This window comes from Ruditapes philippinarum, unplaced genomic scaffold (assembly GCF_026571515.1).
Source record: "Ruditapes philippinarum isolate M1 unplaced genomic scaffold, ASM2657151v2 ctg2657_1_1_1_1, whole genome shotgun sequence".
Taxonomy (NCBI): Eukaryota; Metazoa; Mollusca; class Bivalvia; order Venerida; family Veneridae; genus Ruditapes; species Ruditapes philippinarum.
Window position 1 is genome coordinate 189,505 of NW_026853342.1, and position 18,394 is coordinate 207,898.

Here is an 18,394-nt window from a genome sequence, read left to right on the forward strand (position 1 = left end):
TTTTGAAAATACAAATATTTAGTTTCAACGGGTTTTCTTTTTATCAACTGTTTTTGTCAATATTTTCAAATTTGATGACGTTAATAGTTTGAATAACAATGACAAATCAATACGCGTGCAAACAGTACAGTGTTTACACTGAACAAAACAAAACAAAAAAAAAAGGTTTCTTTTCCCGGAACGAATATGAATTTATAATAGATATAAAAGGATGAAAGAATACGTACGTGTTTAAACAGCAAGACTTGAGTAATTTAATAATGAATAAAACAAATATGCACAAGGTAAATTAGGCGTTAATAAGCAAATATAGTATATTGAGATATTGAACAATAGAAGACATTCAAATTTGAATGATTTAATTGGTTGATTTAAGTAACTTTACTTTATTTAATTCGATGGTCAGTGTAATGTTCAATCTAGCCTTGTAATTTAAGATCCCACAACGTGCTTAATTTTCATGATAAAAATGAACATGATATTAAAAGGTAAGTAGTTTTTCTGAATTGTTCATATTTCAATCATATTTTGTTTTTCTTCCGTATTTTTCAATATAAATCACATTGACATCAAATTTAGTGACGAATTTTATGGAAAAAAGTTTAGGCTCATTTTAATATACTGGCAATTTACAAACAAAACACAAGCATATTGATGAAAATATTTCTGTCAAATTGACATGGATTATTATTATCCATACCGACAAAATTACAAACTTTTCGACAACATTTCTAGCACATTGAAAATATTACTAGTACATGGGCGACAATAGACTATTTTTACAATATGATATTTCCATAGAAACGGAAGTAGCATTTCGCGCATGCACAAAAAAGCATTAACGCTAGAATACATTTTATCAGTATTTAAAAATTCTATTATCAAATTGATATAATCTAAAAGATGAAACATAAGTTTAGAATATTTTTTTTTTCATTTTAAAAATGTAACAAAATTCGTAAAATTTTAAAGAAGCATTTTTCAACAAGAGCAATCTTACTTTATGATCTGTTAACGTTGTGAATGAAAGTGCGTGTCGTTAAGAGGCAAAATCAGTAAAAATGACTTTAAGCTTATAAAAACATTAAATAAATCATGTAAATAGGAGATTTGTTCATTTTGTATGTAATATCAAAATATATACTACTTGAAAACATGCTTATGCTTCCAAGATTTGCTCATATTTATATAAAAACAAATTGTGTTGCCCTAGAATAATAAAACTCGTCATAATAATTATAAAATATTTCAGTGCTCAGCGTCGGAATATTTCTTCCAATTGTCGCGTATTCTCTGACACAGCTATCGGACAGATTCCGGACAGAATATGTCTGTGACATGGACTATGGACAGATTTTAGAGGAGACCGGTAAACGCAGTGTATTGTCTTGCGGAGGAACATGTTCCCGGAGAACGGACTGTCGATCCTTTGTTTTCAATCCTCAGGACAAGATGTGCCGATTGAACTCCAGGATTCTCCTATTTCCGACCTACGGATGTCCCGTCGTAGTCAAATATGTGAGTAAAACAACGTTTTATTTAAAGGGACTCCAAGTTTTTTTTTACATGACAGGACTGGAAAAATGTTTTCGACAAAAATACTGTTTCAAACAGTGAAAATATCAGGTTTTTATTTCACTGATATATTTCTATAAACCACCGAAAAGCATCTGATAAATGCATATAATGATATGGTTTATTTAAATCTAATAACATTTTATTTTCAAAACAAAAAAAAATTCAAGTATTCAATGTTATATATCATTTCGTTGATAGCATGCTTGTTTGAAACTCATTAGACCAAAATAGAACTTAGGAGTGATGCCATGTCTTTCTCTAGGGTTACTTTTTGGCTTCAAATCCCGGATTGACAACACCACCACCATTTGTAGGGAAAATTGTTGGCGAATCATGCATTGATAGCACAGAGTGCGTAGAAAATTTTACAGAATGCAGTGTAACTGATGTGTGTATGTGCCTACCAGGATATGTTTACGATTATACAAACCGCACATGTATTTTCATAATGGGTAAATTGCATTTATTTCTTTAAAATCTTATTTAAAAAATCGGAGAACCTTTTGGCAACGATATAATTATATGAAAAGGTGTATTCAACTTCAGCTTAAAAGAAGATAACCTGTGTTGAAAAGAGTATTGTGTGACCTTAAGGTAGTCTTACTGTAATGCTTTCCCGCCAAAGAAATTCTAACATCGGCCAATACCGTAGCATATCGGTTATTTCCGGAACATTATTTTTTCAAAATCATTGGCTAAGATTATTTACAATCACTCATCCTTTATTGCTATGTATGGTTATAAACGGTTAAAGATTACTTTGTTATTATAAAAATAACGTTCCGGAAATGACCGATTTTTTACGATATTGGACGATGTTGCAATTTTTAGGCGGGAAAACATTAAAACGAAATATTATATTTATTAAAAAAGAATTCATTCGAGACAAACCTTTTTTGGCCGTTGCTGGGTAAATTTTGAGTTTTCTATTTGTTGTTTTGATTGCAAACTATCTGATTGAAACCTAATTTGTACATCATATTTCACTTGTGGCTACAGCGACTAGTGAAATGTTTATTTTCATATCACTCAATGAAAATAAAAACTGTATTTAAAGAAAAAAAATATCTCTGAGAACGAAAAGCGCGAAACATGACAGTACGATGGTGACAGTGCGGCAGCACAATGGTGACAGTGCGGCGGTACGATGGTGACAATACGACAGTACGATGTCGAAGCACGATGGTGACAGTCCGTATTGTCACAATCTTACTGTCGTACCGTCACCATAGAACTGTCGTACTGTCACCATAGTACTGTCGTACTGTCACCATAGAATTGCCGTACCGTCACCGTAGTAATGTCCTACCGTCACCCTAGTACTGTCGTACCATCACCACCGTACTGTCGTACCGTCACAATAGTAATGTCGTACTGTCAGCATAATACTGTCGTACTGTCACCATAATAATGTCGTACCGTCACCTTAGTAATGTCGTACTGTCACCACAGTAATCTCGTACTGTTACCATAGAACTGTCGTACTGTCACCATAGAACTGTTGTACCGTCACCATTATAATGTCGTACTGTCACCATATTACTGTCGTACTGTCACCATAGTACTGTCGTACTGTCACAAATATCGTACTGAGGCCGGATGGAGTACGATATGCTTTTGATCGATATAGACATTTTGTACTCTGAAAATGAAAAAGCGGTTATATGGGGTTTGATATGCATTTGGTATGCTAATTTCTACTCTGGAAATGAAAACGAGGCTTATCTTAAAAAAATCTTATCCCGACCGATCATTATTTCTATTGAAACATCACGTGGTTCAAACGCTTTAAGTTGATTGGTTATGCCATGAATTTTCGCGAGTTACATAAAAGTTAATTCACCAAGGACAATAGTCCTTATATCGACCTTTATATTTTTTTAATTAGATCGCTAACCACCAGAATATGTTGAGCAAATATGAAATAAAAGTGCGACTACCCGTGCCTTTTGAAAATACAAATATTTAATTTCAACGGACTTTTTATCAACTGTTTTTGTCAATATTGTTTTTATATTATGACGTTATTAGTTTGAATAACAATGACAAATTAATACGCGTGTGACAAGTACAGTGTTTACATTGAACAAAACAAAACAAAAAAAAGGTTTCTTTTCCCGGAACGAATATGAATTTGTAATAGATATAAAAGGATGAAAGAATACGTACGTGTTTAAACAGCAAGACTTGAGTAATTATGAATAAAACAAATATGCACAAGGTAAATTAGGCGTTAATAAGCAAATATAGTATATTGAGATATTGAACAATAGAAGACATTCAAATTTGAATGATTAAATTTGTTGATTTAAGTAACTTTACTTTATTTAATTCGATGGTCAGTGTAATGTTCAATCTAGCCTTGTAATTTAAGATCCCACAACGTGCTTAATTTTCATGATAAAAATGAACATGATATTAAAAGGTAAGTAGTTTTTCTGAATTGTTCATATTTCAATCATATTTTGTTTTTCTTCCGTATTTTTCAATATAAATCACATTGACATCAAATTTATTGACGAATTTTATGGAAAAAAGGTTAGGCTCATTTTAGCATACTGGCAATTTAGAAACAAAACACAAGCATATCGATGAAAATATTTCTGTCAAATTGACATGGATTATTATTATCCATACCGACAAAATTAAAAACTTTTCGACAACATTTCTAGCACATTGATAATATTACTAGTACATGGGCGACAATAGACTATTTTTACAATATGATATTTCCATAGAAACGGAAGTAGCATTTCGCGCATGCCCAAAAAAGCATTAACGCTAGAATACATTTTATCAGTATTTAAAAATTCTATTATCAAATTGATATAATCTAAAAGATGAAACATAAGTTTAGAATAATTTATTTTTCATTTTAAAAATGTAACAAAATTCGTAAAATTTTAAAGAAGCATTTTTCAACAAGAACAATCTTACTATATGATCTGTTAACGTTGTGAATGAAAGTGCGTGTCGTTAAGAGGCAAAAATCAGTAAAAATGACTTTAAGCTTATAAAAACATTAAATAAATCATGTAAATAGGAGATTTGTTCATTTTGTATGTAATATCAAAATACATACTACTTGAAAACACCAGCTCTTATGCTTTCAAGATTTGCTCATATTTATATAAAAACAAATTGTGTTGCCCTAGAATAATAAAACTCGTCATAATAATTATAAAATATTTCAGTGCTCAGCGTCGGAATATTTCTTCCAATTGTCGCGTATTCTCTGACACAGCTATCGGACAGATTCCGGACAGAATATGTCTGTGACATGGACTATGGACAGATTATAGAGGAGACCGGTAAACGCAGTGTATTGTCTTGCGGAGGAACATGTTCCCGGAGAACGGACTGTCGATCCTTTGTTTTCAATCCTCAGGACAAGATGTGCCGATTGAACTCCCAGATTCTCCTTTTTCCGACCTACGGATGTCCCGTCGTAGTCAAATATGTGAGTAAAACAACGTTTTATTTAAAGGGACTCCACTTAGGTATTTTTTACATGACAGGACTGGAAATACTTTTTCGACAAAAATGTTCCATTTGATGTAGATCGAGACCATTAACTTGTGTGGAAAATTTCAGATCATTCGCTTACTCTGTTTTTCCCAAAATAATTATTTTAATTATGAAAAATGACCCAAATTTTTAAAGCGTTGCAACGCTTTTCACTCCAATCGGGCTAAAAATAGCACAAAAATATAATTTTCAATTAATTTCTTAGCATATTTCGTAATTATCTTTGCATATATTTCAAATGTAAGGCCATGATCTATGTAAGAAATTAAGAAATTAAAATTTTGTATTTTTTCTATACTTTTACACCTCAGTTGAGTTCCTTTAAATATAAAATATGACATTTGTTTAAATTGATATAACATTCAGCGTTTGAAGCACGTGATGCTGCAATAGAATTCATTATTGGATCCAATCTTATCAATTTAGCCTCGTATTCATTTCCAAAATCCAAAACATACATATCAAATGCATATCATACCTAATATAGCCATATTTTCATTGTCAGATTCAGAAATAATGCATATCGTACTTCCTCTAGCTTCATTTTCATTTTTCAGGGTCAAAAATTCATATCATTCACGTATTGTACCCTTAGTAACAAAGTTCTGTCAAAAAATGTGAAATCAATGGGTCATTATACATTGTTGGCAACAATACTGCTTAAATTGGACTCGTACACAGCTGTAAAACCTATATCTGACTCGACTCATTGTCCAATAAACGATTTCGTCAAATAGAATCCAGTATTACACTCAACAGCGGATAATAACTTCATGAATAAAACATGATTGTAAATCATGATATCTTTTGAGTACGTTTGGTATATTAACGTTTTATATTTGCGATTTGACTGAATTTAGTTAAAAAGTAGTCCGGCAAGTTACCAGTCAGTGAAAATACGGAAAATTTGTTTCACAGCGCGAAACATGAATTTTTACAGTGAAAATACGGAAAATCAAAATACGCACTTTATTTCATCAATCAATATTTTATTTATATAAAGGATATTTGTTTAGTTCAGTGTAAGATCGGGACATTTTTCACCGAGTGAGCACCAAAAGGTATATTTCACGAGTTGCGCAGCCTGGAGTGAAATATGAACTTTTTGTATTCACGAGATGAAATATATTCCGATCTCACAATAAAGCAAACAATTTTTTTATTATATGCAAACAAACGTTTAAAAAGACATTTTAACCTAATGCTAAATGAAAACCGAACCAAACAATAATACAACGATGTCAAGTCAGTAAGTTGGTTTCCAGTACTGTGAACGCTAGTATTTCTCTGAAACAACGTGACGGGCTTAAATTTAAAACTGTGAAATATATCAAATTGATAATTTCACTGTTTCAAACAGTGAAAATATCAGGTTTTTATTTCACTGATATATTCTATAAACCACCGAAAAGCATCTGATAAATGCATATAATGATATGGTTTATTTAAATCTAATAACATTTTTATTTTCAAAACAAAAAAAATTCAAGTATTCAATGTATATTACATTTCGTTGATAGCATGCTTGTTTGAAACTCATTAGACCAAATAGAAATTAGGAGTGATGCCAGTCTTTCTCTAGGGTTACTTTTTGGCTTCAAATCCCGGATTGACAACACCACCACCATTTGTAGGGAAAATTGTTGGCGAATCATGCGTTGATAGCGCAAGAGTGCGTAGGAAAATTTTACAGAATGCAGTGTAACTGACGTGTGTATGTGCCTGCCAGGATATGTCTACGATTATACAAAACCGCACATGTATTTTCATAATGGGTAAATTGGCATTTATTTCTTTAAAATCTTATTTAAAAAAATCGGAGAACCTCTTGGCAATGATAATAATTTATATTAAAAGGTGTATTCAACTTCAGCTTAAAAGAAGATAACCTGTGTTGAAAAGAGTATTGTGTGACCTTAAGGTAGTCTTACTGTAATGCTTTCCCGCCAAAGAAATTCTAACATCGGTCAATATCGTTAGCAAATCGGTTATTTCCGGAACATTATTTTCAAAATCATGGGCTAAGATTATTTACAATCACTCATCCTTTTATCGCTATGTATGGTTATAAACGGTTAAGGATTTTTGCATGCCGAAATATTGTTATTATAAGAATAACGTTCCGGAAATGACCTATTTTTACGATATTGGACGATGCTGCAATTTTTAGGCGGGAAAGCATTAAAACGAAATATTATATTTATCAAAAAAGAATTCATTCTAGACAAACCTTTTTTGGCCGTTGCTGGGTAAATTTTGAGTTTTCTATTTGTTGTTTTGATTGCAAACTATCTGATTGAAACCTAATTTGTACATATAATTAATCACTCGGGCCTATTTGCTTTCGAGAATACACACTTGCGCATTTGAATCCGAACAGTGCATAAATTTTACAACAATGCACTTAAAATGTATATCTATTTAATTTCTTATTTTATAGACTGTCCAGCGTATGGAATTACGTTTCAGATGTGTCAGTAACGACCGAATACAGGCTCATTGTGGACATTTCTAAACAACGTGACGGAGGACGAATGTAGAGCTATATTTTGACCACTAACACAATTCACATGCCGTATATTTGAGTTCAGCTATAAGAGATATGGAATGTAAAGTTTTTTCCTTAGACACAATTCCGACAACAAACATAATTGATGGATTACGAACAAAGAGTACGAAATTTTTTGTCTACGCACGTGACTGTGCACTTCGGCTACGACCATGTTTTACGGCATGTGACGTCAACAGTGATTGTTTGGAACGTGATTCGGTGTGCTTTCAGGGTATTTGTCTCTGTAGGGTTGGCTTCAGCTATGATTCCGAGCAGAGGAAATGTGTTTCAGGTACATTACTTACACTATATGTACTCTTTTCAGTTTCAGCCATTTTTTTTGTTGTTATTGTTGTTTTTGTTGATGTTGTTGTTGTTTGTTGTTTTTACCCAATCAATGATTACTGCGCAAATTCTGATGATTATTATTCATGACCAGGAAAAAGATCATATTATTCATTTAACGATGGTGGCAATATGGCTTGAGTTAGATACAAATAATATTATTGAAAATTAAAACATTATACGCGGTAAAAACAAGAGAACATTTCCTTTAAAATGTTAGCCCGCATACAAAAGGTCATTGTTCATAAATATCAGCTGATGTTTATATACACCAACATTTTTTATAGTTTTATTTTTTAATTGAAAAGGTACAGACCATCCTGCTGTCAAATTCCCATTACCTTTTTTCTATAATTGTTTTTTTCTTTTAGAGAATGATCTTATTTGGTAACTAAAATAAATAGATGTTCTACTGTTTTAATTGATGTGTTTTATAAATATGCCGTTTGATGTCCAACATATGAATGTTGTGCGAAGAATAATAATTCAGAGATTATTGCTGTGTAACATAATTATGAATAAAAAATATATTTCAATTGAGATAAGGAACAAAACGCATCAGTTTTTTTATGTGATAATTGCATAGCCGTGCCGATTTTGCGACTCCGTAAAAATGGTATTGCACAACCGTGCATATATTTCGACGTGACGTCATTTGCGTTGTATATAATAAAAAAATAGCGTTAAAACGCGCTATTTGTTAGCGTTACAGTATAGGCGCGTCATTGGAAAAAAAGATTTTTTTCCAATTTAAACACTCTTTCTTTTTTTGGTATGTGATAAATAGAATATTAAATTCGTGTAAGTTCATTACTGAATTTATTGAACTCGTTGAATAGAATAATAATAAGCTCGCCAGAAAGGCTGGCATAATATAATTTTATTCAACAAGTTCAATAAATTCAGTATCGAACCTAATACACTCATGTATGCAATTATAAAAAATGTGATAAATGGTTTTAAATATTTTACCTTTGCTTAAATTCCAGAATGCTTTCTTTACTCGAAACCAATGACTGGAAACTCTTACCAAAGGATATCCGGGATATACATAACACACTTCAATTTCTCTAGAACATATTCCGTTCAAAATGGTGCGGAATGCCTGAATTATTGTACGTCGGATACCAACATCAGTTGTGTAAGCCTAATGACAGACACGATTTCCTCCACGTGCTTCCTGTCGGAACAAACGCTCGGTGTATACCCAGATTCTAGCTTCGTGACAAATTTTGCCTACACTATTGTACAGTTGGACTGCGAGCCAATGACCTCACCCATCGAAATGATCCCGTGCTATGGGAATGTGTGTTCCGCTACCAACAGCGAATGTCGCGACAGTGTCTGCAAATGTGTAAAAGGCTTACGCTACCAAGCATCTCTAGACCAATGCACTGAAAGTAAGTACAATCAAATTGTATTACATGTCGCTTATATACTTACTTCAATTGCAAAAGTTATCAAACGACATTATGCACGGCCATTTTGAACAAATATTAGTATCCAGCTTTATTTGTCATCCAATGAAAATGCTTCATTTCTTAAACATTCTGTGTGTTTATTTTCATAGAAGAACAAATATCGATACCAAGTCCGATAATAGTGAACACTAAAGATGATCATTATATAAATATTAAGTGTCATTAAAAAAAATGGCATTTTTTTTACCAACTTTTCATGACCTGTTAAAGGGAACGCAGCTTCCCATACATAGTTTATTCATTCTTTTATTCAAATTAAACATAGATCTACTCAGTAAGAATTTCATATATTTCAATAAATGTCTGTGATTAAAATATTTTACTCAAAGATGAGCATAGTATATCTTTAAATAAAAAAGATATAAGTTAGTAAATTTACATTTTATCAAGATCAGATAGTCTCTACCATATTGTAGGATTAATTTTTTTTTATATATTTTGTCGTTGTTGTGTTTTGTTGTTGTTGTTTTTGTTTGTTTTTTTAAGCAAAAAAAAACAACAATTTCTTAAAACTACTATTAATATAACGATAACTATAATTTCAGTATGTACAGGAATGTACGGAAACACCTTCCAGACCATCCTTGATTTCCATGTCGATAAACACAACGACGTCACTTTAATAATGACGTCAAATGACGTCATCAATGAATGCAAGGCTGCGTGTGTGAAAGAGGACAGTTTTGTTTGTTTAATGGCAGAGATAAACTTCGAAACAAATGAATGCACATTGTCGTCTAAAGCCTACACGCAAATATCGACAGGTTATTATCTTACAGATATTAACTACGTCACAATGATTAGAGATTGTGCTTAATGTTTGTTTGTTTGTTTGTTTGTTGTTGTTGTTGTTCTTTGTGGGTTTATTTGGTTTGTTTGTTTGTTCGTTCGTTCGTTTATTTGGTCGTTCGTTTTTGTTTGTTTGTTGTTGTTGTTGTTGTTCTTTGTGGGTTTTTTTGGTTTGTTTGTTTGTTCGTTCGTTTATTTGGTCGTTCGTTTTTGTTTGTTTGTTGTTGTTGTTGTTCTTTGTGGGTTTTTTTGGTTTGTTTGTTTGTTCGTTCGTTTGTTTATTTGGTCGTTCGTTTGTTTGTTCGTTCGTTCGTTCGTTCGGTTTTTTTATAATTATGTCTTATTTTATTTTATTTTTTTTCAATATTCAGTTGTTTTTTGTTTTCTTTTTTGTTGCTGTTGCTGTTTTTGATTCTTGTCTTTTTTTTTCGTATAACAACAACAACAACACCATTAAAATGCTGTTGCGGTGACAGTGATTACAATAATGCGGATGGAGGTGGAAAAGATTTAGTCATTTTCGTTTTCTGAAAGTGTATTTTGACGGTTTTACTATAAAATGCTACAAATAATTATATTTACAAGGTGGCATTCTTTGCAAATTTCATCTTGTCTTGAATCTAAAAAAACACATGTGCACATATGACTTACATACGCATTTAAACGATTGTTTAATATTAATAATATTACCGACCGTACAAAAGTATTATTGACATTATACTGTTAGATTCTATATCTCGGGTTTTAATGACTTAAAGTATAAATGATATGTAAGTGTATTCTGCTTTAAAAGTATTTAATCACCTAACTTAGGTTTAGTAAGGACACTCAAAATATGATAAATATTCATTTCAGTACGGATTTGTTTTTCAAATGCATTGTATTGCCTTTCTGTAATATATGAAATTTCCTGTTTTTCTGTTTAAGGACATTATTTCTGTAGTATATTTAAGCGACTGGTACTAATTGACATTCTTTTAGAAAGCTTGCTTCAGCGACTGGTACTTCATGACATTCTTGTAGAAAGTTATTTCAAGCGTCTGGTACTTAAGAACATTCTGCTAGGTAGTTTGCTTAAGCGAGTGGTACTTAATGACATTCTTTAAGATAGTTTGTTAAAGCGTCTGGTACCTAAGGAAATTCTTTTAGATACTTTGTAAAGCGTCTGGTACTTATAGGCATTCTTTTATATATAGTTTGATTAAGCGACTGGTACTAAAGACAGTCCTTTATGTATTTTGTTTTAGCGTCTGGTACTAAATGACATTCTTATAGGTAGTTTGCTTAAGCGTCTGGTACTTGAGGACATTCTTTTAGGTCGTTTGTTTTATCAACTGGAACTTAAAGACATTCTTTTAGTCTTTTAGGTAGTTTGTTTAAGCGCCTGGTACCTAAGGACATTCTTTTAGTTAGTTTGTTTCAGCTACTGGTACCTAAGGACATTCTTTTAGTTAGTTTGTTTAAGCTTCTGGTACTTAAGGACATTCTTTTAGTTAGTTTGTTTAAGCGACTGGTACATAAGGAAATTCTTAAAGGTAGTTTGTTTAAGCTACTGGTACTTAAGGACATTTTTTTTAATAATTGTTCAGGCGTAAAATATGTATATATTAAAATGTCTGTAAAATGTTTGAGGATTTCAAGAAATAGTTGTTTTTTTATGAAAATAGCCCATATAAGTAGTGCGTTTCACTTTGTCCGGTGAGTTTTTCATAAATCAGATACTGCAGATCTGCAACAAGTATCCATTTACTAATTATTTAAAAAAGTTTCTTTTCACGAATTTCAGTATTTTCACGAAGCTTACCTAATTCTTATTTAAATTCAATTCAATTAAATTCCAGAAAAACTCAGAGCACAAGCCATGATTACATAAACACATTGGAATATGTAAAGCAATGCTTGATATTAAAATTTCTCATCGCTTGTGCTTCAGTAGTTTTGTGATAAATACAATGTTTAATTATAGCACACACGCACGCGCACACAAGCACACGCACGGAATATTACAGAGACTTTGAGGAATGATATTTCATTATGCTATTAAATGTGAAAATTAACATCGATAATTTAACTCGTTTTTATCTTTCCAGCATGCTTAACCCGTATTTTTACATTCATCACTCACTTCTAGAATGTATCATGAATTTAATGTGTGTGTTTTGATATGCAAATAAAATGCAATAAATAATGTTATACTTGTTTGTTTGTTTGTTGGTTGGTTAGTTGGTTTGTTTCTGCCAATTCGTCGAAGGCGAAGACATAAGCAGATCTAGTGTCTTCGCCTATTAAGATGTCGTTATTTTCACCTAAATTGTATCGTATCTCCGCAGAAATCTGCCACCATAGTATATAGAAATTAAATACAAACTTTGGCAAAAATGCCCCCAGGTTAATATTCGCAACAAAGTGTGAAATATATCTCCCGATATATAATGCATATAAAACGTTTTTGATACGTTCATGTTTAGCAAAAATGTAATAATTCTATAATATACATAGATTGAAAAGTATAAAAAAAAAACTGAAAACTCAATATTTTCCTAGAAATTATATCTGTTATTTTTAAACTTTCATGTCGAACTCAAAAGGACGAGAATTGATTCCCCGCTTGGTTTGCGTTACCATTGTTGTATATAAACCAATTCAAGACATGTGTGTTAAAATTAGCCTCCTTATCAATAACATTAAGGCAATGGCATTGTTCAAGTCTGCCATTTAATAAAAAGGCGGACAACTCTTTGTCCCTTTCTCGCAAGAGAACGGGAATCCTGTAATGCGTGTATGTGGTCGCATGGTCACTTTCCTTACACCATGTCCTCGATGCACGTATGTGGTCGCCTAGTCGAAAATGAAAAGATTTTTAAGTATTTTGTTACATATAATGCAGACCAAATATTTGCAGTACATATTTCACATAATTATTCTTCGATGTTTCAAAATTGTTTTTGATGCATAATTATATACATATATAAAATGTCACTTAAGTGAGGTTACAACGTTGATTACAACATACAGGATCTTTAACTTGTAAAAGTGCATACAGCAGTATACTTAAATGCACTTAACATATTTCTTACTAGTATTTGATAACTATACTTTAATCAATGTTATTATTTTTACATTTGAATAGAAAACAAAAAGGACATTCAAAATGAATTGGTCTAAGAGCTAAGGTATTTAATATGTAGCCTTGAACGTCTGCAAAATCGATATTGATCATGCCCCGGGGTAAGAATTGACCCGCCCCGGGGTCACTTGATTATAGGAAAACACATGTGTGAAACTGCAATGCCAAGAGCTTAGATATTTGGAATGTAGCATCAATTTGTAGATTTCTACAAAAGTTATATGGATTATGACCCTCAGTTCAAAATTTGCCCTGCCCCGGGAGTCACTTGCTTTAACAAGACTAAGGTATAGGAAAACACATATAATATTCACGATTTTCAAGATCCAAGAGTTTATTCAGCACAAACATACAATATATTAATTGCTATACATATCATAAAATATGCATGTAATATGACAAGAAAACAAACAATCAACAACATGAAATACATTTGGGAGCAATGAGAATGACCAAAAGAAAACAATATTCTTGTTGAGAAAAGTGTAAATAGATAGTTATAATTTATGTATTTAAACAATCAGATTTTTTATTACTCGTTTACATGTAGCTAGGTATAAGTACTTTATTCATAATACTTTTTTGGCTAGATGTCATAATAATTCTAAATTTCTGGATACTAGGCCAAGACCAGTAATAATTAGGAAGTCAACGATATCTTATTTCTGGGTATAGATGGATACCGAAAATAAGTTATTTTTGCGAAAATAAGATCGCGGCTACGAAAATAAGATTCATTTTTGAAATAGTGCATTTATCTGTTTAAATAATTATGTTAGTTTTATATTTATGCATTCTTTGAATGATTTAACAGTACATTTGAATTTCAGAACAAACAAAAATATTTTAAAAAGTGAAATTTGAGCTGAAAATACCATCGTATGACAATATTTAGCTCAAATTGCCGTGAAAAACGAAAAAAGATCGGGTCTACGAAAATAAGATTTATTTTTGATATAATGTATTACAAATGTTTTTGGTTGTTAATAAATGATTTGCATGAATGAAATGATAATTTTCAGATATATTTTAAAAAGTGAAGTTTGAGTCGTAAATATATACCATATCGTACGAAAATACCTCAAATTGCCGTGTAATCGAGTCTACGAAAATAAGATTTATTTTTTATATAATTGTATTAAAATCGTATTTTGTTGTTATTAAATGATTTGTAAGAATGAAATAATAAAGAATGAAATGTTTTGTAATGAAATATTAAATCTTATTTTCGTAGACCCGATCTTATTTTCGCTTTTCAAGGCAATTTTAGCTATTTTCGTACGTATGTATTTTCGGCTCAAACTGCACTTTTTATATATTTTTGGGATTCTGAACAGATAATGAACTATTTCAAAACTAAATCTAGCATATTTCCTCTATGTTTATTGAGGGTCTATCTACCCGTTCAGGCACAAAAAGCAGATTTCGCAGTCGAGTATGGACCCCGGACATGTCACCAGTCATGACCTTACAGAGTTAATTTTGAAGCACAAATTGATGATAATTTACCCCATGCAATTTTCACGGAGTAATAGCCAAAGATGAATATTGAGCCAAAAGTAGGTCATAATACGGTGGTCAATTAGAACCAAAATGTACAGTCACCTGAGACAATAATGAAGTAGGTAGCCCTAAAAATGGCTGTTGTTGCCAAGCCGTCATTCGTACTAGGGCCCACTCACCCTATTACCCCATACTCGTCGACTCTGCCTACTTTGAAGGGCCACTCCCCTCGGCTTTATTCAGGACACCGGCTGTTAACTTCATGCAAGCTTAGTCGTTCCGCCTTATACGTTACCCCGAGCTGTAGAAAACATGCGAATTTGCCGTCTTACATGAAGCATTGGTTCTTCAATCATCTGCCGATGCCCTGTGTGTTCCAAACGACGTGTACGTACCGCGGGGGATTAATTGCGTGTAAAATCCGAGTACGTTACCAAATACAATAGTACCAATAACTTTTATATCCGGGTACGTTATCAAATACAATAGTATCAATAACTTTTATATCCGGGTACGTTATCAAATACAATAGTATCAATAACTTTTATATCCGGATACGTTATCAAATACAATAGTTTCATTAACTTTTATATCCTGGTACGTTGCCAAATACAATAGTACCAATAACTTTTATATCCGGGTACGTTATCAAATACAATAGTATCAATAACTTTTATATTTGGGTATGTTATCAAATACAATAGTACCAATAACTTTTATATCCGGGTACGTTATCACATACAATAGTATCAATAACTTTTATATCCGGGTATGTTATCACATACAATAGTATCAATAACTTTTATATCCGGGTACGTTATCACATACAATAGTATCAATAACTTTTATATCCGGGTACGTTATCACATACAATAGTATCAATAACTTTTATATCCGGGAACGTTATCAAATACAATAGTATCAATAACTTTTATATTTGAGTATGTTATCACATACAATAGTATCAATAACTTTTATATCCGGATACGTTATCACATACATAGAGGATATTGAATGAGTGTAGTTTCATACTAAATTTATTGAACGAGTTGAATAAAATCATATTATGCGAGCCTCTGGCGAGCATAATATTGTTTTATTCAACGAGTTCAATGAATTTAGTATTGAAACTACACGAATATAATATTCTATTTATCACATATATAAAATAAGAACAGTAAACTGTTAAAATGAGTAATTTTTCAATGACGCGCCTACAGTGTAACGCTAACATTAGCGCGCTTTAACGCTATGTTTCTATATAGCGCAAATGACGTCACGTCAAAGTGTTATTACACTAGTGTAATATCGTTTTTATTACATGGCTTTATTACACTCCTGCGCCGCGGTTTATGTGATAATATAGTATCAATAACTTTTATATCCGGGAACGTTATCACATACTATAGTATCAATAACTTTTATATCCGGGTATGTTATCACATACTATAGTATCAATAACTTTTATATCCGGGTACGTTATCACATACTATAGTATCAATAACTTTTATATCCGGGTATGTTATCACATACTATAGTTTCAATAACTTTTATATCCGGGTACGTTATCACATACTATAGTATCAATAACTTTTATATCCGGGTACGTTATCACATACTATAGTATCAATAACTTTTATATCCGGGTATGTTATCAAATACAACAGTACCAATAACTTTTATATCCGGGTACGTTATCAAATACAATAGTATCAATAACTTTTATATTTGGGTATGTTATCAAATACAATAGTACCAAAAACTTTTATATCCGGGAACGTTATCACATACAAAGTATTAATAACTTTTATATTTGGGTACGTTATCAAATACAATAGTACCAATAACTTTTATATCCGGGAACGTTATCAAATACAATAGTACCAATAACTTTAATATCCGGGTACGTTATCACATTGAAAAGGGAAAATAACTTTTATATCCGGGTATGTTATCTTTTCAGCACTTTCTTGTTAAAAAAAAAAAGGGCGATTAATTTTTTTTTAAAAGTCTCGATGCAAATAAAAATTTTAAAAGAAATTTTTTTAAGAATTTATTTTAATTTTTTTTTCAAAAAATAACTTTTAACCCTGGGGAGAAAAATCCTTTGAACAATTTGCAAACTTTATTTTTTTTTAATTTTAATAAAAAGTAAAAAAAAAATGTTTTAATCAAGTTAAAATTTTCTTTAGATTAATATCATATAAAATCATCATGTAGCAAAGTGAATTTTGCCCCTTAAACCCTTTCCCTCAAAAATTTTTCTTTTTTTTTTAAAAAAGCTTCTTATTTTTTGTGTATTTTATAGTTTCCTAACAGTTAATGATTGGCTTAATTACCTGAGCTATGTTTAGCTTCTGTTATTTTTTGGCATTGAATACAGTTTAAGTAATTGAGTATTTTGTATAGAAGTCAAACTACTACTTTGTTTACATTTTGAAATTTTTGACAAATTGTTTCACATTTCGCGCTAATTTCTTCAGGTAGCAAGCATCTAACTTGCTCTAAACCAATTATATAAACGTAATTAAATTCCCCTTTGTCATTTCTTAATGTAAAAATGTATGGGATCTGAGGCATAATGTGGCCTTAAATACAAAATATTAAATCATTTTTACTTTATTCTTGGCCATTAAAAAAAGAAAATATGATTTACTATATAAACAATGAGTAACGTTTCGAAAATTATTAAAGAGCGACAGGGATGAAATTTAATTTTTTTGAGAAATTAAAATACTTTTGTCTTGATATGCCTTTAAAAATTAAGCATTTTGAGAAATTAAATAGTTTTTGCCTTGATGTGTCTTTAAGACTTAAACTTTTTGATAAATCAAATATTTTGTTGCCTCGATATGCCTTTATAATTTAAAGTTTTTGAGATTTTGAGAAAGTTTTGAGCTTGATATGTCTTTATATTTAATCCTTTTGGGAAAGTAAAAAGTTTGTTGTTCGTGGCATGCCTTTTATATTTAAATATTTTGAGAAATAAAATAGTTTTTTGCCTTGAAATGCCTTTTCAAATTTAAACCTTAAAAAATTTTGGGCGTTTGATATGCCTTTTAAATTTCAACCTTTTAAGAAATTTAATATTTTTTTGCGGTTTGATATGCTTTAAAAGCTTAAACCTGTTTAGAAATTAAATAGCTTTTGGTTTTGATATGCCTTTTAAATTTTAACATTTGGAGAAATTCAATCGTTTTATGGGCTTGATAAAGCTATGCCTTTCAATTTAAACATTTTGAGAAATTAAATCGTTTTGTTGCTCTCGACATGCCTTTAAAATTGAAACCTTTTAAGAAATTAAATCGTTTTTGGATGTGGGCGGGATTGATATGGCTTTAATGAGCTAAAATTGATATTTGTTATCAATGGGAAGTGAACGGAACATAAATACTTTCATATCGTTCAAGCATATTTCCGTTCTTTATTAGTACACTTAAATTGGTTATAAGTATTTTATCGTTAGTTCATGGAATTTCATTTCAATAATTC

The 18,394-nt window shown here is 31.2% G+C and overlaps 2 protein-coding genes across 2 annotated transcripts; both read left to right on the forward strand.

Moving 5' to 3' along the window:
- The first annotated feature begins 383 nt into the window (after positions 1-383).
- On the forward strand, positions 384-3,773 carry LOC132736545 (uncharacterized). The gene is made up of 4 exons (XM_060723688.1): positions 384-488; positions 1,253-1,518; positions 1,841-2,030; positions 3,760-3,773. Exons 1-4 carry the CDS (start codon positions 461-463, stop codon positions 3,771-3,773), a joined length of 498 nt encoding a protein of 165 aa, XP_060579671.1. The 5' UTR covers positions 384-460.
- A 125-nt stretch (positions 3,774-3,898) lies between these two features.
- LOC132736546 (uncharacterized) lies at positions 3,899-6,811 on the forward strand. The gene is made up of 3 exons (XM_060723689.1): positions 3,899-4,003; positions 4,773-5,038; positions 6,689-6,811. Exons 1-3 carry the CDS (start codon positions 3,976-3,978, stop codon positions 6,809-6,811), a joined length of 417 nt encoding a protein of 138 aa, XP_060579672.1. The 5' UTR covers positions 3,899-3,975.
- Positions 6,812-18,394: the final 11,583 nt, after the last annotated feature.